At 29.8% G+C, this 19,468-nt stretch overlaps 1 protein-coding gene across 1 annotated transcript; it reads right to left on the bottom strand.

Annotated features, from left to right (window-relative positions):
* Positions 1 to 6,181: 6,181 nt before the first annotated feature.
* On the bottom strand, positions 6,182 to 15,839 carry LOC110670420 (COP9 signalosome complex subunit 6a). The gene is made up of 9 exons (XM_021832465.2): positions 15,242 to 15,839; positions 15,044 to 15,132; positions 13,669 to 13,762; positions 11,623 to 11,684; positions 11,469 to 11,547; positions 10,437 to 10,529; positions 7,940 to 8,040; positions 7,086 to 7,141; positions 6,182 to 6,479 (listed from the first exon to the last, which is right to left on the bottom strand). Exons 1-9 carry the CDS (start codon positions 15,564 to 15,566, stop codon positions 6,398 to 6,400), a joined length of 981 nt encoding a protein of 326 aa, XP_021688157.1. The 5' UTR covers positions 15,567 to 15,839; the 3' UTR covers positions 6,182 to 6,397.
* Between the last annotated feature and the right edge of the window lie 3,629 nt (positions 15,840 to 19,468).

Here is a 19,468-nt window from a genome sequence, read left to right as displayed (position 1 = left end):
GAACATGAAAATTCACATTGACATTTAGGAAAAGGATATATCTTGGACAACTAATCTGCCTTTCGCATAGCCTCTTTGATATCAGTATTTTAAATTTTATGTTATAATAGTTGAGTATGTGTCTTATGCAGTATCAGTGATGACCATCAAAAGGCCGTCACCAGTCCTGTTGCATCGCCTTTTTAATGCCTATATGGGATAAAACAAACTCCTTTGCGATCTATTACAAACACCCTCAAACAAGACATAAATCAATCCCAATTCCTTATGTCTTTACTCTCTACAATTGCTTAAGCAATGGGAAAAATATGATTATTTCCATTAAGCGCAGTAGCACAAAACAAACAACCTTTATACTTGCTATATAGGAAGGTTGAGTCGATGCAAATAACTGATCAACAAAGCTTGAAGCCATCAATTGACTATTTAAATGCCCAAAACATTTTGCTGAATAACCTACAATCCAGCTTTAATTTATTATTCACAAAAAGGGAGTCATCTTCGATCAAGTATGGACAGTCAGGGTTACATTTGCATAATGCAATAATGAATTGCCGCAATCATCCATAAGATTCTTTCCACCCACTAAATATATTGACAATTACCTTATGTCTAGCCCTTTATGTTTTTCAATAACTTGGCTTATACCTGACCTTGTCTTTGATTTTTGCTTGTAACGCTCCTATCTTCACACTTGGTTATTCCCGCTTGATTAGAATGATGAAATCACATATAAAGTTGGAATCAAATTGTCGTTCGTTATACTATGTAATTTTTCATCTATCACAGCCTTCCAGCCTTGACACGTGTAATCTCTACTTACAAATGCTCTTAGTATGACTGTATTTAATAACATATGTTTCACTTTTTGTCTCATCCTTACAAAACTGATGGTGTCTCTATAAGTAATATTGTTTTGCAGCTCTTTGTATTACCTCTCTAAAAGGGAATATCATTCCAACTTCAAACTACTTCGATGGATCCCACAATGAAATAGATGGAGGTTTTGACCAAGAGCCTACAGTTAGCAGTGAAAAATCAATTTCAAAGTAAGGTGTAGGAGGGATAAGCGACATAATTGGATTCGTGACATGTGTGTTATAGTACATATTCAAATCTCCACCAAGTTCATTATGATCATCTTCAACATCATCAATGTTAGTATCATCACTGTCAACCCATAATTCATCTGTTTCGTCTTCATCCCCATCATCATTGGGACAATAATCATTGTCATCAGATTCGAAATCATCAACTAAATGACTTGCACAAGCATAGTCATTTTCACTAGTGATCACTATAACAATGTCATCAACCATATTGTTATTAAATTGAGACAATTGGTAACATAAACTGGTCTCAACACCAGCAAACACACCGCCATCTGCATCCAAAGAATCAATATTGATGGCCCCATTTCATCAGCAAAATTTTCTAATGTAACTAGTTAGTAAATATCAATATATAACTCAATCGATGATAACTCTCCAATTTCATCAATCAAATTAAACATTATATTCACATCGTCATCGTTTCTCAACCCCATCCAATCCCATTTCATTGAACCATCCCTTAATATTGGTTGTCTGAATAAGATATTCAATATTAATTCAAATCCAATAGTAAGTCCAATGCCACAAGCTAGTTACATACCTAAAGTACTATAATCCATTTGTCTACCAAAAATAATTACCGTTGATAAACCCCCATAATAATCATATCCTTCATCATGCATAACAATTTCTCCATCCCAATACGCAATAGCAAAAGATGGACTTGACATTTTTCTAAATACAAAAGAAACTAAAATTTCTAAAATTCGATTTCACAACAGCATGGCTCAAATAAATTATATTCCTAAATGATATTGTCCTAAAATTTTATTCATTTGTATATAATTAACTTAAAATTTATTGTAATTTTATTTCTGACATATTAAGATTTTTTTTGTTATTTTTAAACCAATTTATGTATTTTTTGAAATGATTTATTCCAATGTTGACTAATTATTTTAAATTAAATTAAAAAAAATTCTAACTTTCAAATCCAATTATATAATATTATCTAGCTAATAGAATATAATAAAATATTTCTAAATGATTTATTATAAAATATTTTTTAAAAATTTATGCGATGCTTTCTAATTACAGCATGTGTGTTGCAACTATAAATATAATTATTATTTTCATTAATATTACTAAACTATTTATATTTTCAAATTAAAATTTCAATAATAAATAATTACTAAATTTTAGATTAATTCATTACTAATTTAATCCTAATAATAAACTATGTTCTAACTAATTAATGAAACTTATTATTTATTTATCTTTATTATTTATTATAAAATATTTTTATCCTTAAACCCATTTTTTTTCAATTAATCTTAAAATATTTTTATTTTTCAGTTATTATAAAATATTTTTTTATCCCTAAATCCTATAAATACATGTATTTATCCCTGCAAACTATTACCTATTATTTTTTGTTTATTCTTAATATATATATATATATATATTTACCTTCATGTTACTAAAATATTTATATTTTAATTTTAATTTACAATATATATATTTATATAAGTTTTTAAATTTTCTTCATTAATACTTTTTTCCAAAGTTTCAACTCTAAGATAAACTGTTACTTAATAGACTAGTCTATTAAGATTTTTTTTAAAATTATTTGTTATAACAAATATATAATCAAAATTTGTTTTGTCATTATTTTCGGTTATTCTCAACATTTATTATTATAAGTATTAATTTGTGTTTTTCATTCATCTTCCTGAACTATAAAAATTTTAAAATTTTCATTACAATATTCATTCTTTTAATCAATTATTTTTGTTCATAAATAATATATTTCTCAAAAACTATTTTCAAACATGTATTTTTCATTTTAATTTTTGCATTTTTAATTCACAAAATAAACAGTTACTTCTTATAACATGCATGCATAAAATATAAAATAACGCAATATTACATTTTATAGACATTATAAAGATCAAATTAGACATACATAATGTTTCTAAATTGTCAATACATTATAAACACTATACTTAATTCACATGCCTATTAAAAAGCTTGAGACACTTCTTCAGAGTAAATGCACCACAAACTTCAAACTTCTTTCTCTTAACTTAAAGACACTACCTTCTTCCGTTGGTTTCAAACACTAAGAAAGACTGAAAGATGAGAGATGATGAGAGCATTTCTTTTGACTGAATGAGGGTTGTGCAAGAGTTGAGAGATAATATAGTTTGGTCTGCATAAATTTTGAATAAATAGTAGAAGAACTTGGGACACTAATATGAATGGCGCCCATGATCCTACTTTAGATTCTCTGCCACTGCCACTGATTGATGGCTCAATCTGGCATGAGTGATGGCTAAGAATCTCATGCAAGGTGCTATTATGAATAGCATCCCAGCAAGTATGCTATTTTGATTAACACCCCATGGTACAACAATTTCAACAGGATGCAACTATGGAACGCGTCTCATGGTGCACGCCATTTTAATTAGCGCCCCACGGTGCAAGAATGCTACTTTGAAACACATCCCAGTCTGCATGCCAACCAAAAGAGCGCCCCATGCCTCTGCCAGCCTCTACCACTCTCTGCTTGCCCTGTGCCTCTTTTCACCTTAGCCGCATTTCAACCCCTTTGGTAATAACTCTATAACCCACACCCATCTTGTAATTAGATTTTTTTTTTTTTTTTTAATCCACCCTTCTGGTAAAAACCCCACAAAAGTTGAACAATTCTAACCATAACTAAAATTTTGTTTAATGTTAAACCATCAAAAATACAAAGAACCTCATATTTCATTTTGATCAAAGTAAAAAATTCCCAAAATAAAAAATAAATAAATGAGGAGTGGAGGGAAAATGAAGAAAACATATAAATAACTAGAGAAGTAAAGGGGAAAAAAAAAAAGAGGAAAGATTAACTACCTACTATGTAGAAATTTGAGAAGTAGAGAGAATGAGAGATCGCTTGATACTATGAAAAAGCACAAAAAAAAAAAATTGGTAATTGAGGTTATTTATGGAAAGATGCAATGCTGAGGTACAATAATATGGTTCTATGACTTTTCAAAATCATGCACTAGCTAGAGTTGGGAATTGCATTTGGCAACATAGAAAGTAGGAGACTTTGTGTTTCCTTGTGTAGAAAAAGGGGAAGAAATGGGACTGAAATCTTCTATTTGTCTATCTTGAAAATTAGATGAAGAATGAGAAGATAAAAAAAATGTGGGATGGAATGAATAAAAAAAAAAAAACTACATAATTTACGCCTAGAAGGAGGAGAGAGAGCATGAGAAAATAAAAATAAAAAAATATTATGCACAATACACATGTAAGATAAGTATTAGACAATTGATCCATGTCAACACTATTTTTGACATGTTAGAGTGCTTGTACAACACATCCCAAGTTATTTAGTTGTAAGGTTCTCCTATTCCAGTTTTTTAAAGATGAGGTGTGAGATGTGATAGTTTGAAAGATCAGGGTGCCACATGGCTTTTTTGATAAAATTCAGAGGTAAATTATGTATTAGCCTTTTTCCTTTGCACAAGCTTACCTTGGCAATGAATACTTTAATCATTCACTTTCTTATTGCTCAGTCAAGTGGTTATTTAGTTCTTCCGTTTTAAGTCTATGTAAGTTAAACACTATGAGCATTGTAATGAGATTATTTGATTTTAACTCATAAATGGACATGACATAAAGTTTAAGAAGAATGTACTCCTATTTATTATTGAGAAGGTTATGAAGAAATCAATTGTTGTATATTGTGATGTTGTAAGTAGTCAATATATTAATTATATTTGGAGGAGAATAAAAGAACAAATTAATAGATTTGTTATGAATAGTATAGTGTGTGTATTTTTTTTTTTAATAATTGGATTAATAGATTGTGAGAGAGTTTTTAAGCATGTATTTTTATGTAGAGGAGAGAAAAATTCGGTTTAAATAAAAAAAATAGACTAAATTAGTTTAATTAAAAAATTTGATCCGATTTTATTTAGTAATTCAGTTCAATTCAGTTTTTTATTTTTAAAAAAATTGGATGTATTCAATACAATTTTCTAAAAAGTCAATAAAAGTAAACTAAATCAAATAGTTTATTTTCTTAATTATTATTATTATTATTATTAAGTCTTAGATTAAAATTAAAAATAAGAAATATAATTGAAATTAGTCTAAAATAAGTTAAAAAAAAGCCCAATATAAAACCCAAATCAATAAATCAAACCAAAGCAATTTGGTTCTATTTGATTTGTTAAAAATTTTAGTTTATTCAGTTGAATTTAATCTAAAAAAAATTTGATTTATTCAATTTTTTAGCTTTTCAGATTGAATCAAACCGAATCAATGCTCACCCCATTTTGGAAGGAGAAATTTCTGTAAGGAGACTCTTGTTAAGGCAATTTTGTAAGCAATTCCTAATTATGATACAAGTTGATTTTTGCTCCCGATCTTTTTTTATGCTGGAAAATCATTCTTGGTAAGAAACTTCAAATTTTGCTAATGGGTTCATTAGGTTAGAAGACCAGCTATGTCTAGCAAAAAGTTATGGTGTTTTAAGGATTTCTAGATTTTAAGCTTTCTTAGCCAAACAAGGCTAGGCATCTTCAACATAAATCTGATTACTTTTTTGCCAGAATTTTAAAGTCGAAACACTAGTCTAATGGTGAATTTTTAGATGTTGCAGGTGGATGATTATTTCGTATGCTTGGAGGAAGATCATTATGGACTCCGGGTGGCCTTTGGAATGAGGTCTTTGTTGGTGTGTAGATTCAAATGTATACATACAAACGGCTACAAACGGCTACTAGGAGAGCCTTTATAGTAAGGCGTACTGGATTTAATCTCAAAATGGATTTGCTCTTTCATCGTCCATTTAGAGTTAATATCATGAGATAGTATGTAATTTTATTATTGTTATTAGAAGCTTTGATTAATTATGAAATTGTGATTCCTTTTATTGTGGAATGGATTGTTTATGCACTAATATAAAAGGAGTTTATTTGATGAATAAAATAGCGTGCGCGTGTGAGAACAAATTCACAGCGAGTATGAAAATGAGTACATTCCATTTTTATTTATTCTCTACCAGCACTTTTCCAACATGTTAGTGAATAATGCAGAAATATATTAATTTGAATGCGTCAAGGTGATCTATAAATGTTGTTAGTTATTATTTTTATTAACATTTAAATTCCCAGAATATTCTATGTGCTATGCAACATTAAAAAAGAAAGGCAAATACAATGAAAGCTGTAAGGTCTTGAGTACGGGTCCCAAAGGAAGCCAATTGTACAAGCCAAAAAAGAAGTAATGGGGGGACGAATCACTCATCCTTCAAAGGTTATGAAATCCGCATTTAACTTTCACATGAAAGCAGTCCGTCCCCCCCTTCGACTATGCCTGTCATAGGCAGTGTTGAATTTGTCAACTAGCTCATTCATTGTGCTGGAAGGAAAAGGAGCCACAGTTAAGCTTATATCATGGATAAAAGACCAAGACCACATCAAGTGAGGATATTTTATTATGTCCATGAAATTGCAATGTTCCTTTAGAATCTGCAATCATTCACATCTATATATTGACATGTGATGGGACGTACCTGTGTCTGTCATTATTCCAAAGACATGCCCCAGTATGCATGCAGATGTAACCCATATACCACTCTTACCATAAAGCAATGTTATTGTGCCAGTGATCAAGTAGACTGGCCCATTCACATTTAACCACAAACAGTGTCACATCTTACTGGAGGACAATCATATTACAATATTTTCATCAAAATAGAAATCATGGTACTTGTGAATTGTGATTTCTTTCTTCAGCATCGTTATAATGTTAAAGGTGTACTATCGCATTAGAAAGTTAAAGGTCTGAAGTGCTTCACTGTATGGTGTATAGCAATTAATCAACCTTTTGTCACTTCCTTGGGCTATATTTTTCTTTTTCCTTAATCACACAAATTGGTTCAGTTATTCATTTCAATAAGCAATCATACCATATCTATTTTACTCAAAAAAAAAAAAAAAAAAAAAAAAAGAGCATGTAAGATACCTTGAGCAATTAGTAAACATGGCCAGGTAAGTGATCAATAATGTATCATTGTATTCCTGCACAAAAGTGAAAAAAATACAAGTATGATGCCCAACAATAATACAAAGATGAAATATTATATCATTAGCATCTCCAAACTAAATATACCAAAGGCAGAAACATTAAAATGTTTACCCTAGATAAACCAAACAATGCCAGACATTGGTTATCTTGTGAACAATAACAATTTATCATCAAAAGCATTTTATTCAGAAACTGCAATCAGTTTGACGCCAAGCAAAGACATCTTTAATTCATTATCCATCTTTTCATCATCAAGCTTCAACACTACAATTGATCACTACTACTCATCCTCATGCATGCATAATGTTGAAAGTCTGAAACCAATCGACACTGCTTCCTGGTTTAACTGTCAACATGAAGTTAAAAGACCAAAAGAAGCTGGTTTGGCCATGAAGTTGAGAGTACTCTAGTACAAGGTTGGCTGACAGTTGATACAGTGAGGGAGAAATAGAAAGTTTAGGAATGGGCTTGGTTTTCAGCATATCATACATTCTACTCTTATTTATCATCTCTCTCTTCCTGTAATCAACAAACTAATTCCTTCTACATGGACAAAATTCTCATTTCTTTCACTTATATAGACTGACTATTCTTTTAAATTCAGTCTCTCGCAAGATTTTTCCACCATCACAACAAGACACATATTTGCCAAGTGGTATCACTTCTTTAAGAAAGGGGTTCTGCAGATTAGAAGTTAAATTATGGATAGAAAAATGATGCAAATACCCACTATGATTATGAATAAAATTTTTAACACATTGACCAAATAAGTAATAAATAGCACAACTCACCATCAAGAAATCATCTTGAAATTTTTCTGATTCAATGGCTGGCAATCTTCTCAGAAGGCTTGATACTTGTCTTAATAATGAGTTCTCACAAGCAAATTCACCTAAATAACACAAACGCAATTAATATTAACTCTATACATATCACTACCTAATTTTCAACAGAAATGCATCTGCTTCCAAAATAATAATAATAATAATAATAATAATAATAATAATAATAATAAATTATTATTATTATTATTATTATTATTATTATTATTATTATTGCTGTTACTATTACTATTACTACTTTTACTTTACCCCTTTTCTTTTAATTATAATGGCCCTTCATTCAACCCCTCCCATTTTTCTGAGAAGCATAACTGGGATACTCCTTCAACAGGGTTCAGTGCAATTTGGCCAATGGCAGTTGAAAGTCCATTACCATTAGATTGGGGCAAATAACAGATCTAGTTTCATCAAATATGAGAAGTAGTAATCTAAAAATATAAGGATCTAAAATATTTATAGGGGACAACTCCAGATGACTAAATTCTTCTTTTGAGTTTCAGACTACTATCCAGAAAATATCCATGCACCCTTTAAAGAAGAGAATTTTAACTTTGAACTTTTAGGATTCTCCAAATTCAGATTGGATATGATAAAACATCGTAGCTTTTCATATCATTCAATTTAAGTAGTTTTCTTCTGTTATGAATCAGGGCAAGAAGTTGGGCCCAAGAGAACTGAGAGTATATTTTTGAAGAAGAAGGGAGCGGTAACAGCTTCTGGAAATGCTGCGCTGGAATATGGTTAGAAGAGCCAATTCTGTTCGAGCAGAATGCAGAAACAGAGTCACGTAGATTCTTCTAACAGATAAAAGGAGCTGAAGAATCTATAAATAGAGGGAGAAAGGGATGGAAATGATAAGTTTTATAAATTTTCTTCAGCAGTATTGCTTGGGCTAGGGAGCTTGACTCTCTGGATATTTAGAATTTATCTGCATGTTTGTATATTCTTAGTTCAATTAAACAGTGATTTGAGAAGTGAAAGGGCTGTGAGAAAGTCTGCTCTTGTATTTCCTAATTTTCAGTATCTAACAAGCACGTATATTAAAGACCCCTTATAATAAGTCAATTTTGAATGTTTATGATTTGACATTTTTTCATTAACATACTACTGTTGTGCTCCAGTATGTTTTTCTTTTTCTAATAATTTTTTTTCAACTAATTTAATTCAAATATTTGAGACATTTTCTTTAAATCAAAAAGAAAAAAAATAAGATATTTAAGAAAATATTTCAATTTCATTCATAATAGAAATCTCAAAGATATTTGACCCAAAAACCAATTTACTAATTGAAGGAATTCACTCGTTAATGACATAATTAGAAAATTTATTTAATTATATTAGTTACATAAAAAAATATTTCATATTAAAAAATTCTAAAAGGCAGTGAAGAATGAGAATGAAGTAGTCAATAGATGTAAAAATATAATTAAGGACAGGATCAAAGTGGTACTTTCGCTGTTCTTAGGAACAGTGAAAGTGCTTCTCATTTAGTATATTAGTATAATAATAATTTAATTGAATTTTTGACATGCTAGCTAAATATTTTTTAAATCCCTTTTTACACTTAAAAAATATCTATCAAAATTTGATAATATTGATTTCATCAAATAAAAATTAGATAATTTTATGCCATAATAAAAATCAAGTAATGGCATTAAAATTTAATGTAAATTACATAATCACATATGAAATTACTAACATGTATAAACTGAGATATTACTTCTATCCATATCATTTTTCTATTTTATTTTAAAATTCTTTTTAAAGTTTAAAATTGTTAAAATTTAAATTCTCAATTTTGTATAATTACAAATATATATTCGATTATTGAAAAGCTATTACAATGTCATTTCATTTTTATTTTTCATAGTTACCATCATTAGGCTTAAAAAGTCAATTTATAAATTAGAAAAAAAACAGTACAGAATTTATGAATAAATAAATAAATAAATAATATCCAGGTTAAGAAAATTAATGATAAATTAATAATATTTATGAAAGTTAATGCTATTCAGCATAAAAAAATTTATTTTTATTAATAATTTATTAATAATTTTCTTAACTGGGACCACATTACTTGTTATTAATTTTTAATAATAAATTTATTTATTTATTCATAAATGTTATCCTAATTTATTATTACGATGTAGACAAAAAAAATTATCAGGTTGTACATTAATTCACGTACACATTTGTATACAATAGTGTTTTCCAAGAAACAGAGGCAACATGGCCGGTGCCATGCGTACATAAATCAGCTTAAAAGTGGCAAAAGGATGTTGTTACTGTTCCATAAAATTGTTGGCTGAGTATATTAGTATAATATATTGCATTTCAGTATTTTATTCATGTTCCTATTTTACTTTATCAACTTCACATAGAAATCCCCTTAATCAATCTGTACATTGAATCAATTGCACTTTCCAACAGAAAGAAATGCATATACCTTTCTGCATTGCGACAAGGTAATGATGAAGCACCCTAACTCTGTTATTCAGCATTTTGATGGCACTATGCATACCGGTGAGGTGAGCAGCCACTGCAGATAAAAGCCTAGCTACATTAGTATGTATCATAGATGAATACTATTTAAACTGTACTAATTCTTACTTTCTTCCTTTCAAAACATTAAAAAAAAAAGGGGGGAAGCATAGTGAGGTTTATAAAATAAACAGACACATAGGTGCAATGTTATTAAACCCAGTTTGGAGATTGACCCTTCGGAGGGACCACATCCATTGGTCACTAGTCCAACCAGTGGATCAATGTAAACCAATAAGTCATTAAAAAAAATTAATTAAATATAACACCTATTAATATAAATAAATCTAATTAATTTAGTTTTAATTATTTAAAATCAAACTTTCAACATTGATTAGGTTATAATTAGATATATTTTAATGGAGTTTTAAAATATTATATAAAAGTATTCAATTTCAGATATTACTAATTTACTATTAAATATTTTTTCCTATATTTATGAGTAATCCATAAAAAATTTCAATAAATGTGTAACTACCTTTTTAATATTTATGAAATTACAAAAGATAGCTAATTTATTATAAAAAATAAAAAATAAAAAATAATTTTAGTACATTTTATATATGATTATTTAATTGACAATAATTTTGTAAGTAAATTATGTAATAAAATAGTATTATGGAACAAGGGATTTTTTTTTTTTTGAACAAAACATATACAATTACCAAGTTAGCTTAATTGGTTATGACTTTAAAGACCTCTCATAAGATCTTGGGTTCAAATCCCCATTCACACACTCCAAAAAATATTGTGCCCCTATTTATTTGTTGGACCAGCCATTTCAAACGGGTTACACCAATTCACAGGTTCAAGCTAGTCACATTGGGTATCTTCTTCTTTGTTCGCTCCAGACCAGTTTGAGGTCTGGTTCACCAGTCCAGGTTTAATAACAATAGAAAGATGGGTAGATAAAGATAAAGAGGAGAGAGGGACTTGCATTGAGTTGCTGCGGAGCCTCCATCAGATGGCTTCAGATGTGCCACGTGATCAACTGATATTCTTTCAGCTTCCACTGTCTTTACATTCAGGGGAAATAAACCTAGTTGCTAACAGAAAGTATAATAAGGTAAAAAAGAATGAAGATGACAAACCTCAATTGTGTAACTCGAACTGACGAAGATAAGCTGTGGAATGCCATCTATGACGTGCAGCTCTAGTTGTAACAACCAACACCCAAATTATAGAAACGTTATCACCACAGTAGAATTCACAGATAAAAAGACCACAAGAACTAATAATAGAATTAAAGATCTACTAATAATGCTTCCCATAATATATTATGATCAACGACCTCCAGCCCCATTGAAGTGGGAATAAAATATTATATATTATAATCATACATTGCATTTATCTATTGTAGGCCTAACAACCACAAAAACCAAACCTTTCTGCGTTTTTTTTCAATTTTGACCAAACCTTTTAATTTTGAAAATATTAGACTGATTTGAAAACTTCGTTGCAGTAGTGCCCAACTGGTCAAAATTGAAATAAAGAAATAATATTATATTACTTTTGAAATTCCCAACTCTCTCTCCCCAACACTAACCTATTAGTAAAAACACATACACACGTTTCCTTACTTATTAGGTTTTGCTTTACCTGTTATAGGGTTTCTCTTTTCACCACCAGCATGAACTCCATCTTTCCTCAATTTAATCTTCAAATTCTTCATTGATATACTTAAACCTCCGCAATTCCTATTGAAGTTTGCAAGTACAGAAAGAATGAATTGGCTGGTTGCATTTTGACCAGTGGAGCTAAGCTTACATATCAAGCTAAAATTGCCAACATTAAAATGTTTGGTAAAATTTTAAAAACTGCATAAAGGGTTTTTTTTTTTTTTTTCAGTAATTAGGCATATATTGTATTATATATGAACAATGCCTCCCAGTAATACATGATTTTTACACCTATAGTTTTGAAAATGTCCTAGTTTGTTCATAATGAATTATTTAAGCACAATGCCTAACTATACCATTACCAGCTAAATATAAATGGGTATATATACTTTCTTCAAAAGACGTTGCTAGAGAATTAAAACTATTCTTAGGCCCTCACCAGTTCCTAACAAAACATTAAGGTTGAGTTGTTTTTTTAATATGGTATTAGACTCTCTGTGACCTACTTGTCCATGTTCAAACTTTTGGTACCGTAAGCTTGTAATTACATTCATCCACACGTTCTAACCATATGGGCTTTCATGTGAGCACCCATGTAACAATTTTAAACCTATTCTTAGGTCCCCATTTATACACTTTAACTTTCAGATTGAATAATAGTCCATCACAATGTTTGAAAATTTTAGTTGAATTGGAAAAGAAATGATAGTCTACACATGGAATAGGACAAGAAAAAAAATGAGGGATTAAACAATTATCCATGTTCGGATGTTTCAAAGGATAAGAAAGGATTTTGAATATTAAAGGTAAAAGTCTTATTCAAAAAATGGATAATTCTTATTCCCTTAATTTTGAGAGGAAAGCAAAGTGGTATTTCAAGGGATAACTAATACCTTCCTATCCATTCTTTTCTAACCTCATTAAAATCCCAAAACAATGAATATCTATTATCCCTGTGCCTTTTCCTTTTCCCTTTCCTTTCCTATCCATCCATTCATCCAAACAAAGTGCATAGAAATAAAAGACATGTTACTAACTGAAACAAGATTTTCGATTATTTAATTTGAACACGAGCAACTGTGATTCAATAGCTTACATGATGCTTAAGAATAGTTACATTGGTGCAAAATATTCTTTGGAAAAAAATATTAACAAATTATTGTTTAAATATTTCAAAAATAATTAAATTTTAACTTATTATTGGACAAAATAACTTCATATATATATATGTTTCAATAAATTATATAAAATCTTGTGTAATGTATGTGAAAAAAAAATAAAAGAAAAAAAAATAAACATTTCTAATTTTAATTTATTCTTTTACTTGCTCAATCTAAATACCAATTAATTAGAATTTAATATACCAATATTAGTGATGTCTAATATATTTTATATTATAAAATTAAATATTTATATTTTTAATTAAAAATACTCAATGAGTTAATAATGGATTTCAAGAGCATGTGCTCATAAAAACTAGATACATTAAAAGAAGCAACAGCAATGAAAATCACACACCACTTTCATATATATTCACAGGCGGATCCTTCTGAGCTGGATTGATTGAAGGATTGAGTAGAACATAAACAGGGCTTTCATTAATATCCATCAACTGTTACAGAAAAAAATAGTTGCTACAATTTATTGACAAATAAAAATGCATCTGTTGAGCATTACCAACAGCATATGAATCCATCAAGATGCCAAGAGTATACCAGAACAAAGTACAGAAAGAAAATTATAACACACAGACAAAATCAAATATGTTTATGTATTTATCCTCCTAAATAGCAAAGTAAATGCCCACAGTAAGATAGGACACAGTCAAGATAAGCTAACTCATTTTGTAAAAGTCAAGTACAATGCACCACCTATCAGCACTAAGAGATACTTAAATTTAAGACAAGCATTCAGAAGCCAAAGACCCATTTGTAGTTGTCATAAAATAAAACTAAATAAATAAATAAAAAAGAAGAAGAACAAGAAAAAAGGGAGAGAGAGAGAGAGAGAGAGAGAGAGAGAGAGAGAGAGCAGTAGTTAAAATGATGCCACCAGAAAAGTTACAGTCAGAAGTCACAAACCAATACACAATTATGATAGTTTCTGTTGTTGAGGTTCGAGACAAAACAAACACTCATCAAAAGATCATTTCAGGACTGGCGACCCTCAGGGGGAATTTGAGCCGAATCTAATGAATTGCTATTTCATTACAACATCTGAGTTGCTGACCGTTGAATACCAAGTCCAGACTCCAGAGACTTTTCTCAAATATATTCAATTATCATCTGTCCAAAATTAATACTATCTACAATATTTTGAATGTCTTCTCAATATTCAGTATTGTTTTCTCAAAAGGAGAGTTCTTATTTTCATTAAAATCTAAGTTGCAATGGGTGGTTTTTGATTCTCTACTATTAGATTATGAGATGAAAACAAATTGTTCAAAACATAATAAAATCCAGCAAACATCAGACCCTTTTTTTTTTGGTCTAAAGGGATAAAACAATAATGCACATACCAAGAAAGCATAATGGTATGTTTATAACATATTACTAATTAAGCTTCATAGTAGATAGAACGATTTCGTTGATTGCTCCAGTCCTGAACAACATCAAGTGCTCCTAATCCCAATTGGAAAGACATTTTAAACTTTCCAAACAAAAAAGAAAAAAGTTAAATTTTGTTTCTTCTCAATTGGCTACAAATATGCAACGCAATATTACATCACGAAGCAATGCAAGCCTCTTCTCTACAAGAGGGTATCTCTAAGACCATCATGTTTACAAATTATCTAACCTCACTACCATGAATTTTCAATTGAAAACGTAAAAGCAGCGAAAACAATTCAAAAACAAAAGGCATGATTGAGAGAAAAAGAGCAGTGGAAACATACACCCTTGTGTATATGCATATCGGATTCCTCAGCATCACTACCAGTCGAATACCACCCCAGTATGTAAAAATGGGGGAAAACCTTCTTATCTGTAATCAATACACAATTTTCAATTAAATTTTGGAACCCTAGGAACTACTAAACCACAATAAAACAAATTAAGAATCCCCCAAAAAAAAAGTTATAGATAAAAATTACAGAGCTCTTGCTTCTTCTCAAGGAAAGCTCGGTCTAGAGAGTGGGCGATGGGATCATAGAGAAGCTCAAAACTGTTGAAGATCTCAACGGTGCGTCCCCTCTGCACACCTATAACGCATCCGTAGACTCTCGGTGGCGGTATTGCAGCTGAAACAGCAGTGACGACACCATCCCCCGCGCCGTTGGTGTTGTTAGAAGTAGTATTAGCGGCGGAGGTAACGGGAGGGTTCATCTGAGACTTGACCCGAGTACAGTGGTCGGATATGTTAACTATAACAAGAGGGTGTAGCTTGAATGTTAAACCGCTGCTCGACGAGGACGCCATTGTCGTATTGCTGGGCTTCAATTTTCCCCCCAATCCCTACTACGCCCGGTGAGTGACAGTACTTTGAAATTGAACTGCTCTATTCGCGAAGTGAGATCGAGGGATTTTTGGGGGTCTGGGCTTTTTCTTTTTCTCATTTTTTTTAAGCAAACGGTCCATTTTAAGCACCCTCTTAAAGAGATCAATAATCACTTAAACCCAAATTAATTCATGTAATCCGTTTTAAAACCTTGAGATTTGAAAAAACAATAACAAAGACCCAAATTTTCAATATATTTATGTATTTATCTATATATAAAGCAGGCAAAGCACTCTAAGGAGGAACTTTACCATAAGATATTTTGAAAAGAAATCTTGTCATGTAATATTATTAGTAATTTTTTTATTAAATATAATTAATTTAATTTTATAGCCTGCACACACACATATATATATATATATATATATATATATATATATATATATTTATTTTTCAACACTATTTTAATGCTTTTTTATTATTAGTATTATTTTTTAGAATAATATTAGTATTATTAAATAAAGATAATATTTACGTATATTATATTTTTTAATATATTAAGAGAACATAACAAATTTGATATTTTAAAATATGAAAATAATTTATAATTTAATCAATTTTAATTATTTCATATCTTTAATAAATATTTTTATTGTGTTGCTATCTCTTCTATTATTTTTATTAAAAAATTTAAAAGACAAAAAGTATAATCTATATAAAAATTATAAAAATAAAATATAAAGATTTAATATATATTATTTTTTATATTAATAATTTAATTTTCTTTTATTTTGCCATCTTAAGATTAATAAATATATTATTATTATTATTATTATTATTTGATGTGCCTTGGTGAGCGAAGAAATGACTCAATCGAATTAAATAAAAAGGGAATTCAAACTAAGAAAAAGAAAATAAATAAACTAAACTAAAACAAGTATGGAACTAAGTAGAATTAATAATACGTGCCGAGTGCACCAATTAAATATAATCCTACTATCTAAATACACAAAACTTGTAGTAGATGGAAAGCAAGGTGTCGATCCCATAGAGAATGTTGATTTAAATCAATTAAAAATTAAAGAATGCAACTAAGCTAATAAAGCAAGTAAAATAAGGGGGATTTATAAGAGAATTTTGAAATAAAAAACGAAGTAGATACCAAACTAAATCTAACCTAAATTTAACGCAAATAATGTATTAATTATGAATCATGAACTAACCATTGATTGATAATTTTCATTACATGAACAATTTCGACCAAGGATGAATTCCTTGTATTTTTCTTTTATCAATTGATTTGAAAATGCTTTTGCAATCAATATCTTATTTTAAATTGATTTTAAATTCAAGCGCATGATAAAACCAATTCAAAACAACATTAAATTCCAAAGATTAACCAAATCAAAACTAAGAATCATGAAGCCATTAATTCTCAATCTTGTTCTTTATCTTTTGTGCTCTTAATGTTAAATTAATATGTGACAATTATGGATCACAAATCAACTGACAGCAATTGAATTCCATACATAACCATTTAGGTGATCAAGCTAAACAACTATGCATAAAATCAATACTTTAATATTTAAGATAAAGAATATTCATATGGATAAAAATAAAACTTTATTGACTAAAAAACTAAATCTCATAAGTTCATGTTCATAGTTTAGCAATTCTCTTACTAGATTAACAAACTACTCACTCATGTTAGCAAACAAACACAAAACACAAATTAAAGAATTCATAAACAAGGAAAATAAGCTCCCTTTATTAATAACAAACTTAAAAATCCAATGAGAGTCCACCAAGTAAGGTTCAGCCAAGGCTAGAATGAAAAGCTCCAATTTTTCCTTGAATCTCCACCAAATCCGAATGGATGTTGTCCTCCAAGTAAAAGCAATTCTTCAATTTGATAACACAAAACACATGTAAGGATGAATGATGAATGAAAGCCTCCAAGTGATCTTAAATCGCTTAGGAATTAAAGTGAATCTCCTAGGTAGTTCTTGATATGATTTTTGACCAAGAGTATGATAAGATGAGAATGCAAATTTCTGAAGTATCCCCCTCATCCTGTATGCTACCCAAAAGTCCCTTTAAATAGTGTAGATTGCATGAGAAGAATCAAAAATCACTTAGAACTTGGAATTCTCTTCTTGGCTGGATTGTACATGTCTTGCATAGGACGCTTAAATCTAATTGGTGAATGCATATTTATCTTGCATGTGATTGGTTGAAGTGATGCCATATAGATGTGAAAGTCAAAATCCAACCCCAAGTGGGAGCTCTAATGTTGGCCGAATTTCATATGCTAATGTAAACATGGTTTGAGCTTAGATGACATGGTAAATTCTGGTTGGTTGGAATGCCACATGTCCTTCCCTCATTTGTCTCTTGATGTCATCATCCTATCCACAATATATCCTATATAAGAAAGAAGTCTAACATAAATAGAAGTAGGATAGGAATTAGAAATTCTTAAGCATTAAGGAAATTAAACTTGACTATGAATCTTTCCATCTACACGTTGCACACACATTCACACGCACACACATGTGCACATTTAAGCATAAATTAGAATTAAGACTAAATTAGAATTAAGACATGTTATCTAAAAGCCCAAAATAGAATTGAAACAAGACACCTTACATATGAGCCCATCTTAGGACATACTTAACTAACTTTGGGCCTTTATAACACTTATGCCTAAATTAAAACCAAAAGCCCAAAATTAATTAAGGACATCATAAAAACACATTTAAAAGCCCAATAAACATGCCTTACACTTTTTCCTATGTAGTCACTATGATACAAATATAATAAATACCCAAAATGCCCCTAAGTATCCAAAACATGCAAATTAAGCCCAAACTCAACCAAGATTGAATCTTTTTCAGCCTAAATTTGTTCTCAACCTTTGGGAATCATAAAAGAATATCAATCAAGGTCAAAAACATAAAATATTATTCTGTACCAAAATACCCCTAAGTACAAAAATGGCATAAACTATAACAATTAAGCACAAATTCATCCTAAGCATACAAATAACTCTAAAAACATAAAAGAAACATAAAATAACCTATATAACATGAAGATGTGAACAAAAGACTAAATATAAGAGATAAAAACATATACTTTTAATTACTTATCAATTTCCCTACACTTAGTTTTGTTCGTCCTTGAACAAACCTAAACTAGACAAACTAGACTCAACTAAGACATCTTACTATGAATATTAAAAATCATGCATGCCATGCGCAAGTTCAATTAAACCATCAAAGAGATCATTCATATTAAGGCCTCCTTTCCTCACAAAATCCAACCTCAACCCAACATAACAATCTCCTTAAAAAAGCTAAGCATACCCACTAAGAGAATCCTCACTAAGGTACAATGAGCACTCTCTCTCATATGTTTACGTTAGGTGTTTAAGCTCTCAAATTCAATACATAACCTTATCCTACCATACACTTGCTTGTCCATCTTATCCCCACTACTAGTGTATTGCATACATGCATTAATCAAAAGGTCTTTTCATTTGGTTGTAATGGAGCTAGAGTGAAAGCTATGGAACAAAGGTAAGAAGGCTAAAACCAAAGAAACTAGTAGAGTATTTAAACATATAACTTATAAAAGATGTAGAAATACATGCTAAGCTTTTCAATAATTATGATCAAGCTCACTAGCATCTTGTTTATATACTTTGCTCCTTTTAACTTTGCTTACTTTGCTTACTTTACACCTTGAACATGAATGATGTCAAAATGATTTAGCTTATGCTCCTTTCTTTTATTAAAGTCATATCACTTTTGTTTCTTCTCTTGCTCTTTTTTTTATGATTCTTTCTTTTGATTTTTCTTTTGCACATAGGAAACACAAAGCT

The sequence above is a fragment of the Hevea brasiliensis genome, chromosome 9 (assembly GCF_030052815.1).
Source record: "Hevea brasiliensis isolate MT/VB/25A 57/8 chromosome 9, ASM3005281v1, whole genome shotgun sequence".
Lineage (NCBI taxonomy): Eukaryota > Viridiplantae > Streptophyta > Magnoliopsida > Malpighiales > Euphorbiaceae > Hevea > Hevea brasiliensis.
Note: the sequence above shows the minus strand (reverse complement) of the source record. Positions and strands in the feature narration are given on the sequence as shown.

Bases quoted from the DNA above. Each gene is read 5' to 3' on its own strand.
- LOC110670420 (XM_021832465.2), bottom strand. From the start codon at position 15,566: ATGGCGTCCTCGTCGAGCAGCGGTTTAACATTCAAGCTACACCCTCTT. The intron at 11,548-11,622 runs GTTTGTCATCTT...CTGAATGTAAAG, and splicing joins GTTCGAGTTACACAATTGAG to ACAGTGGAAGCTGAAAGAAT. The intron at 6,480-7,085 runs GTATCTTACATG...TTTTCCTTCCAG, and splicing joins ATGTTTACTAATTGCTCAAG to CACAATGAATGAGCTAGTTG.